We start from the raw sequence: 10,139 nt of genomic DNA, 5'->3' as shown, positions 1-10,139 counted from the left end.
TTTTTTCTTGCTATAGGGCATACATGCTATGTGTGAATACTTTAATGACATGGTCAGAGTACCCATTGAGCCTCCTTCTGCTTGGGATTGGATCCATTCAACAAACCCTGGGGTACTGGCATCCAGAGGTCCCAGCCCTGAAACCCCACCAGGAAACTGAGGCTTCTTTGCTCTCTCTATCTGTCCCCCTTATTTTTCAGTGGCTAGACACTTTTATTTTTCCTAGTTCCATTTCACACAGAATTCCTAAAATGATCTGGTTCTGAATCTGATGCACCAATTGTCTCCTCCTCACATTTTCAAGTCCTGTTACTAGTCGACTCCCCCAGTTCCCACCTACCCTTGGCTCTCAAATGTCTGACCTGGAACTTGACTGGATCAGCCACACCCCTTGATCTCTGCACCTGTTTCCTATGTTCTTTCGTGCTTCTCCAATAATTTCCCTTCCCTCTAGGCTCAGACCCCCTATACTTTCAGCAGACTTCTTGCCAGCATCTCTGGGCAGCATGATATAATCTTATGCTGAAAGACTTGACATACATGGTATCCTCAACAATAGTGGCAAAAAGCCCTTTATGATGACATAAGTCAGCTCCTACTGTATGGGGACTATGTTTAATGTAAGAGTAATACTAAGATGTGAGTTCCTATACAAGGGGCAGGGTCATCTTTACAGGTAGAAGGCAGGGACCCACCTGAAGGCTGAGAACATTGGCAAGCTGAAATCGTTCATGTGAAGTGCTGGTCAAGAATGTGAAGTAACAGACCCAGGCAAAAAACCCGGAAGTCCTATCTTTTCTGGCTATGGCAGAGCTCTCCAGAGAAGGATGAACAGCATGGTTGAATCCACATGCCCTGAGAACATGCTTGCTATAATATGAGATCAGAAACTTATGCTGTATAAGCTCAGCCTTGTGTGTGTGTGTGTGTGTGTGTGTGTGTGTGTATGTGTCTGTGTGTGTGTGTGTCTCTGTTTCTAGTTTTCTTATATTTTTCTGGTAAAGTCTTTTTGTAAATACCAGCCCACTTCAGCTGTGCTTAGGAAAACCAAGGAAAAGCATTTCTGTCTTCTCCTAAGCTTTGGGAATAACCCTTGAACAGGGTGGAGGTAGGAATGACAACCAACGTGAGAGCGCCACAAGCTGGTGGAGTAAAGAAGAAGGAATAAGCAAGCAAATAGGACCAAATCATTTGTTTTTAGAAAATATCATACTGTAGGGTTTTTAGTTTGTTCACGTATTTATTTTGGGAAATCAAATTTCTAATGGCTGCGTAATATTATCAGCAGTGCCTTAGGTTAAACTTCCTGCTGTTTAGGTTATTTCCCCCATTTAGTTCTATTTTAATAATAGTAAAATAGACATAAACCAAACAGTTCTTTAGTGCTACAAAGGTTTCTCTGGGCTAGCCCCACTCTTCCTTATAAGAGCAGGCCACCAGGGAAATCTCAAGGTAACATACTCAGGATGTACAAAACAGTCACCCATACCTAGCTTTCCCCCAGCTTGAAGTGATACAGTTTGTTTCTCCACAAGAGTCATTTCTTCGTATGAAATTCATTTTTAGTTTCTGACCACTTGGCTTCTCCCAATTTACTAGGGTCATTACTAATTAGTATGCTGCTGCCCAGGTGCTTTTGCTTCTCAGTCTCAAGTCATCTGTAAATATATTAAAGTTTTCCTCCTCTTCTCCTTTCCCACTCCACTTCTCCAGTAGGGAAAGGAGTTGTCACAAAGGCTGAGGCACTCAAGTGTGTCTGTACATGAACACTGGGCCTGTGGAGGGGAAACTGCAGTACCGCACACTGTCCCCACCCATCCCTTCCACACATGGCCAACAGTTTACCCTTTCACCTGTGAGCTAATGCAGAGTGTTATTCAGTTAGAAATAATATTATAGATTACCCAGCCCAATCCCCTAACGGATCAGGAAAATTATTTATCCAAGTTCTCTGAATTAAAAGGCAGAAACAAAATTGAATTCAGGTCCCCAAGCATCAGCTGTGTGTGGGCTGGAGAGTTCTGGATGAGGGAATGGGAGCATAGTGGTTCCTGTTAAAGTATTCATTCAATAAATACATAGAGCTTTTATTTACTACGTGCCAGGCACTATTTTAGGTGCTGGAAATTCCGTGATTGAGGGCGTGGAGACAAACCTCTGCCCTTAAGGAGCTTTCGTTCTCAAAACTTAAGTACTTTGCTTCATCATCCTGGAAAAATTCCCCGTGCCCAGGGTAGGAACGGTTGGGTCTCATCTCATATGTAAGGGAATCCTATCTTTCCTTAGCTTCTGTGCGATCTGCAGGGAGAGGGGTGATTTACTGCAGTAGCCGAAGAGAAAGGCGGGCGCCTCCTCAGTGCCCTCCCCGCCCTCTGTACCGCGGAGGCCGGGCGGGGCCTACTCCGCCCCAGCGCGCAACCGCGCCCAGCTCAGGTCTGGGATTATTAGCGCTGGCCTCTCTACCCTCTCTGCTTTCCTGCGGACGGCTGGAGGACAGAGTAACAAGACCCGGCTCTAGCGCCATCCTCCGAGAAAGGACTGCGGGTGGGTGAAAAATCCTTGCAAGGCGGTTGCGCTCAGGGTCTAGTACCCAGACTGGGGGAGGGACGAGTTCTCCCTGACCTGGAGGTTTATGCAGCAAACTGCTCTCTCATGCTTCCCTATTAAGCATCGCAGCTGCACGCTCTTTCCACTCAGCTGAGGCCACTGCAGCGTCTCCTCCCCTCCTGCCCCACCCGCTAGTTCAGACTCTAGAGCCCCACTGCAGCTTCGCAACCATCCTTCCTTTTCTTCTCCACTTCCTGGTTGCCATGGAGATACACGTCATTTACGTGCCGTGCGTCGCCTTGGAAACAGAGGAGCATCCGCGGCGCCGCTGGGAGACCCGCCCCTGCCACTCCAACCACACTCGCGGGCGCTGCCCGTTAATGGCCGGCGGTAGTCCGGAGCGGTACCCACTGCTGGTACCCACTGCTGGCCCCCACCCGGACCCCTCCGCGAGAGCTTCTGTGACCCAGAGAACCCGCGGGCACTTGCAGCTCGTGGCGCCCGGAGGGAGGCGCTGACACGGGCTCAATTCAGGAGGCTAGGCGGGTCTGGGCGCTTTCGCCCCGGGGCAAGCCGGAGAGTCGCCGACTTGGGACTCTTCGCCGGGTCCTCGTCCCGCCGGCTCTTCCCGGCCTCCCCCGATCCTGCCCGCGCCCTCCGCCCGGGACTCATCTTCTCACGTCGGCTCCCCGCCCCTCTCGGGAGCCTCCTTTTCCCTCGGCTCCTCCCCGCCCCTCCGGGGACCTGTCCCCCATCCCTGTCCCTCCCCCCACCCCGGAGGCCGGGCTGGACCGGACCCAGAGCCGCCACCGCCCGCTTCTGCCATTCAATGGAGGACGGTCCGCTGGAGATCATGACCAAGGACGGCGGCGACATGCCGGCACCTTTGGAGGTGTCCACCGTGCCGGCCGTGGGGGACGTGATCTCCGGAGAGTACAACGGCGGCATGAAGGAACTGATGGAGCACCTGAAGGCCCAGCTGCAGGCCCTGTTTGAGGACGTGAGGGCCATGCGGGGGGCCCTGGACGAGCAGGCCTCGCACATCCAGGTGCTCTCGGACGACGTGTGCGCCAACCAGCGGGCCATCGTCTCCATGTGCCAGATTATGACCACGGCGCCCCGCCAGGGCGGTCTGGGCGTGGTCGGCGGCAAGGGGAGCTTCCGGGGTGCCCCCCAAGAGCCGGAGACCCCTTCGCCTGGGATCGGGGACAGCGGTTTGCTGGGTCGCGATCCTGAGGACGAGGACGACGATGAAGAGAAGGAGATGCCCAGCTCCGCCACACCCACTAGTCACTGTGAGCGCCCCGAGAGCCCCTGTGCTGGTCTCCTTGGGGGGGACGGGCCACTTGTGGAGCCCCTCGATCTGCCCGACATTACCCTGCTGCAGCTGGAGGGCGAGGCCTCTCTGTGAGGGGACTCCGAGGGGCACTACTTTCCTGGGCTGGCTTTGGGTTTCCGAGTGCATGACGCGAGGGGACTGAACGGTGCGGTGCAGCATGCTTCACTCCGACTGCTGCTCTTGTGGGTCAGGCAGAGTGACTCCCTCGAGGAAGGATTTATAGGGTGAAGGACTTTGGGAGCATCAAGAATTCTTTCTGCCTATCTAAGGGAGACAAAAGCAAGCTGCGGAAAGGTGAGGTTCCGGGAGAGGAAGCGCCCATCTCTGGACTCCCATCCATCCCCTACCCTGCCCATTCCCCCTCCCCAGCCAACAGGAGAACCCCTGAATTGTGTAAATAAAATTCTGCTTTTTCTATTCTGAAAAAGGACTTATCTAGGACTATGGCAAATAATCTCTAACGGTTTACCTAGAAATTAAGGAATTGGGGGTATTCTGTTCTGGCAACAGAAAATTTACCCTTCTGCTGAAATCCAAGATATTCAGCGCTCTGCAGAAGCCTCTCCCCCTCACAGATCTCTGCGGCTGCTGATTGGTAAAGGAAGCTTGAGGAGGGAACTGCAGCCCTAGGAATCTGGGTGAATGGGGTTCCAAGGGCCCCTGGGCTGGGAGGAGCTGGCTATGAATGTGCATGAAGACATAATAGCTCAACCTCTAGGATTCTTGCATGCAGAGCGGATCCTGCCTTGTCACTGACTTCATCGGGGATTGCTTTATCCACCCACTGGGGCTTAGAGAACAAAGAGCCCAGTACACAGGCAGAGACTTGGGGGGTGCTCAGCAGCAGCCCAGATTTAGGGGACGTTTGAGGGACTCTTGGGGGCCGCAGCCAAAAACTGTCTCTCTCCTGGCTATACCCGCTTAACTTCAGTTCCTTTTCCTGTCAATTTGTCCCTGCCCGCTGCCTCTCGGTGTTGCCTCCATAATGTCCTGTGTGTGTTATGTGTGTTGACTTGTGTAGTAGTGTGTGAGCCCTGAGGGGCAGGGCTTGTGGCTCTGGTGTTAGGTTCAGGGGGCTTCAAACCCTTCTGTGAGTCCCAGGCTATCATGGCGCTTTCCCCTCTCCTTTCCTCTTTCCCCCCACAACCAGGGCATGGAGCATGTGGCTGTCCTGAGGTTCTTAACTGATGTGCCTCCCTCCCACCTCCTTAAGTAGTAACTTTGTGTGCCCTTTCTCCTCCGCTGTGTATTCCTTCTCAATGCTTTCCTTGGTGTTAACCTTAATAAAGAGGCGTCATCTCCCCTTCTTGCTGACTGGTACTAGGGGGATGTCAGGGTGGGGCTTCTGGGCTCACTATATGGACCAGGGCTTAGGGGGGAATTGCAGGGACCATGCCTTCCCTCCTCTCTCCTTGCCTCCGGTTCCAAGGAGTTGACTGACCCTGCCCTGGTCCGGACGTGCATTGCCAGCTCCATCTACTTTCCCTTGCATCCCGGACCATGAACTCAAGTTGGATGGGGGGAAGGAGAGCGTCTGTGTTGAGTCTTCCGGTTTTTAGTAGCAGAACTCCAGATGTGCAAGTGACTTCAGTGAAGCGCCTGCTCCCTGAGAGATGACTTCCAAATCTGAGCTGTGGAAGGGCAGGCATGACACCTGTTCCATGGGAGGGTTAGGGATTGGGTATTGTGGGTATTGTTCTGGAGGGATTGCCTTGGATCTCTGGAATAGAGTGACACATCACAAAAGAAACCACAGTAACTGCCTTGGGCCTCTAGTGGAGAATGCCGGTAAGGTATTCCCTGTGGAGCTTAGACTGACATCAGCTCTCGTCTGCTCCCTTGGGCTATGGAATTTCCCAGGACTGCCCTTGGGAAGACGAATGAGCTGGAGGGCTGTGTGTGTGTGTGTGTGTGTGTGTGTGTGTGTGTGCTGTGCATATGAGTATATGTGTATGTATGTGTACCTGCGTTCTTGCTGCTGGTTGCTGCGGAGAGGTTGAAAGAGCACTGGAACCACAGATCTGGGTTTGAATCTCAGTTCCAACACTGAATGACTGTTTGAAACTTGGTTTGCTGCTTGATACTTAATTTCTGCCTGTGTAAAATGGGGACAAGAAGTTGCTGGGGATAAAAATATCTAAGACCTGTAGGAACTCTTGTGCAAATGTTAGTTTTTTTTAATAGTTCTCTTGGGATGGGGGTGGTGATGGTAGTGACTGGGTCCTCTGGGCAAACAAAACAACCTAGAGAAGGTCCTAGAAGCTCTCTTTTTATATTAATCCCTCCCCATCTAAATAACTCTTAACTTTTAGGATAGTCAAATAAAGAGGGATGATGAAATTCCCAAGGTGACATGGGGCTTTTCATCATAAATGCCATGCAGTTATGGGCCAAAAAGGTCTTGGGGGCCACCCTGTATAGAATGACCAAAGGAAGCTTTGGTTGCTGTTGTTGGGGAATGGGTGGTGGGGCCCTAGAGAGGGCAATTAAAGTATATTTGTGTTGAAGTATCCCCAAAGGCTGGGAGATAGTTTCCTATTATATTTACAGCATTCAGCACCAATAACAATGATAGCTATTATTTACTGAGCACGTACCATGTGCTGGACACTGCCCAATTTCATCTCCAGTGAGAAGTAAACACTATTTCTATTTTCACTTAACAGTGCCAGAAACAGACGCCAAGACTTTCTCAAGGTCACACAGCTAGTACTTGGCAGAACCAGGACTTAAACCCAGGTTTTCTGACTTAAAGAACCCTAAATTGGAACTATTGTGCTAATTGCTCTATTATTTAGATATTCAGGTCCCTTATTTCCTCAGTCAATCTAAGAGTCCTGAAAAGTAAATAACATTAGTTTTAGTCCCTTTTCATCTTCTTGATGAGAATAAGAAATTGCAGTTCAAGTCTTAGTTTGTGGCCCTCATCAGAGTCTAGTGGATGATAATATAATAATGGCACTGAGAAGACGGCCTTTTGGACCTGCTCCTTGAAAGGAAGAAGCCAGTGCTCCTGGATATTCTCTGACACTGCTCCATTCTTGTGCCTCTTTCCTGTTCCCTAAAGCTCAGTTTCTGCAGAGTCTGACAGGAATCCCAAGGCAGCTAAGCCCTTTAGCCTCTATAGAAAGGTCTGGGTTGAGCTCTTTACCCTTTGACTCCATTTCAGTTCCCCTTCCTATGCCCACTGTCCTAAATGTGTCATAAGTCCCTTAGCCCAAGACCTCCCAGAAGTTCTCTAGCTACTCCTCCCAAGCCCAGATAAAAATCTCTGCAGAAAAAAACAATTCTTCAGCTCTTTAAAGTTACCTGTCCCGGGATCTCCTAGGGGTCCAGCACAGGTTGGCCTCCCACCACCTTATTTCTCCCTTCTCCCCATCCTTCCCTTGCATTTCCCCTTTGGGATGCTCCTGATGAGTGAGTCTCAGGTGAGACATCTAACCTGGGACTCATGGACAGGGTCATTATTGAACTTCCAGAGGCCACAGTCTCTTGAAATCGAATGCAAGAGTGTGTAAATATGAACATTCTCTAGAGACTTCTGTTGTTTCAACTTAATTCTTAAAGATAAGAATTAAGTAATAAAGGTCGCAGAGCTGAAGAGGAATGAAACTTTTTAGCTTGAAGAATACCAAGCCAGAGATGACCCTGCTGAGCCAGTACTGTATGGCACCCCTGCCTCCTGGGGCTTCCAGAACATTTGCCACAGTGAATTGAAATCTTCATATAAATCTGACTATTCACCACCTATTCAACAAATTCAAATTATATCAACACCTGTGCTAAGAATCCTGTCTCCCATTATTTCCAAGTCTTTTTGTACTTGGGAATTTGCCCGAGCACTGCTGATGAATATGGGTGAAGAGGTGCACCTCACCCCCCAAAAGTTCTGCACTGCACTTTATGTCTGCGCCTAACACCACGCTGTGTGTAACTCGTCATAACTCTTTCCATTTCTGGCACTTCTATCTCTCACCAGTCTAAGGGAAATCTCTCAGGGTTAACTCTTAATCTCAAAATGAAAAGACATACAGCTTCATAGAGATAAGCTACAACTGTCGCCTGGTACAAGTAAAATCTGTTCTAGAGAAATAATTATTTTTAGAAGAGATGCAAAATGGCCTCTAACATAAATATGCACTTTTGTGTGGCCTCAGGGTCAACTTATGATCTCTGCTTGATTATGTGCAATGAAATGGCTCCCCTAGAAGTTTTCCCAGAACTAAGGAACAGTACAATACATGTAATTCTATACTTCTGGCAAGATGGACAATGGCTCGCATCTTTGAAAAGGCAGGTTTTCTAGGCATCTTTCCACATGTACATGACTAGGGATAGAAATTCAGCCAAGATACTTTCGACAGTAAGAAATGAAATAGAAGTATAAAAGGAGAAATAGAAGTATAAAAGGAATAATAACCAGTCTGTTTTCCCAACTACCAGTTCCCCCAACTTCCACATTGTCCCCAGAAGGTGGATTCCCTCACAGAAACACAGCCTTTCTCCTTGGAAGCACCGTGCTTATAAAAGGCAGTCTGCTCTGTAAATGGTGCTGTCTTGGCGCCACCTAGTGAGGAATAGGGACATTACAAGGGGACCCTCCGTGAATTTATGGCTTTCCATTCAGCAAGCGCTACCAACTGCTTACTAAAGGCCTGGCCCTTTGCCAAATAGTGGGTGGCGGAGGAAACAGAATAAATAGAATGTATTTGAACAATATAAAAACCAACTGCAGTAAACTCCTGACTGGTCTCCCCTGGCTTCTCACACACCTGTAATCCTGAAGATTAGTCTTCCTAAACCACAGCTCTGAGCACTCCTTCTCCTCAGAAATCTGCATCATGTCCCCACTACTTCCCGAATTAAGCATAAAATCCAGTGGTTGTAGGAAGTCAGGGTTCCCTTGGATAAGACCCTGACATACTTTTTTTAAACCCATACATTTATTTCCTAGGTACATTTTCTAACCAACCTTTCCATCTTTGGAAGCCTGTATCATCCAGTCAGCTAGAAATGATTCCCAAGGGTATCCCAGTTCTTTTAAATCTCTGGACCAGTAGACAGGATGAGTCCCTCCTGGTCCTTGATTCTTTGTTCATTCTTTTCCCACTCTATTCTGTTTCTGCCTGTTGGAATCCTACCAATTCTTTGTGGCCCTTCTCAAATGCTACTACTTTCATGTAGCCTTTCCCAATATCTCTTCCTCCTTTAAATATCCAAATCTTGGGGCACCTGAGTGGTTAAGCCTCTGCCTTTGGCTCAGGTCATCATCTCAGGGTCTTGAGATCAAGCCCTGCATCTGGCTCTCTGCTCAGCGGGGAGATTGCTTCCCCCTGCCTGCCTCTCTGCCTACTTATGATCTCTCTGTTAAATAAATAAATAAAATCTTTAAAAAAAAATCTGCCTGCCTCTCTGCCTACTTATGATCTCTCTTTCTCTGTTAAATAAATAAATAAAATCTTTTAAAAAATATCCAGATCTTACTTCTTTTGGGGACAATTATTATATTTTTCCTTACTTATGTTATTTAATGTGCTTGTTATTCTCTCTTCTAGGTTATGACTATCTTGAGGGCTGGAACTTCTTTCTCATTTTTATAGTCTCTTAAGTATTTACCTTATTTTATTGACTTTAAAGCACCATCAATTGTGTAACACATCATTTTAGGTACTATTATAAAAAAATATTGTCAACTAAACTTTATCACTTTTATTTTAAATTTTCAGTCTGTTTAAAGAGCTCATTTAGACTTATTTAGAAATAGAACTTTTTTGTATCACTATGATGCACACAAATTCAAAGTCATTATGGAATTCTTATAATTTCTTCATATTGAGTCTAACACTTATGAATCACTTTTGACTCAGGGTTGCTGATGTCTCTATTTTTCCAAACGTTTATATTCTCTGGGTCATTTTGAGTATTATTGAAGCAGCATTTCTTAAAAAAAAAAAAAAAGAGCTTCACTGTTGTCTCTGGCAATTTCTTCCAGGCCACAAACCTATTCGGCAAGTTTTAAAGCTGGGACTTTTTTTTATCTTGTCAGAAAGTGTTCAAGGAATATGTTCAGACAACAACCAGGACTAACATTCCTTTGAATGGTCCTTGAATGGTTAATTAACAGAAACATCAAGGGATTGTGGATTTGCAGTCATACTACCTAGAATAACAACTAGGCTCAGGCATGTGTAGGCAGTGGCAACTATGTCATAACTGCTGTTTGGCCAACAGTAATTGTAAGATGACATTGATT

At 47.6% G+C, this 10,139-nt stretch overlaps 1 protein-coding gene across 1 annotated transcript; it reads left to right on the top strand.

Annotated features, from left to right (window-relative positions):
* The first annotated feature begins 2,418 nt into the window (after window positions 1-2,418).
* Window positions 2,419-4,314, top strand: CCDC184 (coiled-coil domain containing 184). The gene has a single exon (XM_047743487.1). It carries the CDS (start codon window positions 3,377-3,379, stop codon window positions 3,956-3,958), a length of 582 nt encoding a protein of 193 aa, XP_047599443.1. The 5' UTR covers window positions 2,419-3,376; the 3' UTR covers window positions 3,959-4,314.
* Window positions 4,315-10,139: the final 5,825 nt, after the last annotated feature.

Source organism: Lutra lutra, chromosome 8, assembly GCF_902655055.1.
Source record: "Lutra lutra chromosome 8, mLutLut1.2, whole genome shotgun sequence".
Classification (NCBI taxonomy): Eukaryota; Metazoa; Chordata; class Mammalia; order Carnivora; family Mustelidae; genus Lutra; species Lutra lutra.
This window is presented reverse-complemented; position numbering and strand designations above follow the sequence as displayed.

Coding starts and splice junctions, on each gene's coding strand:
- CCDC184 (XM_047743487.1), top strand. CDS start 3,377: ATGGAGGACGGTCCGCTGGAGATCATGACCAAGGACGGCGGCGACATG.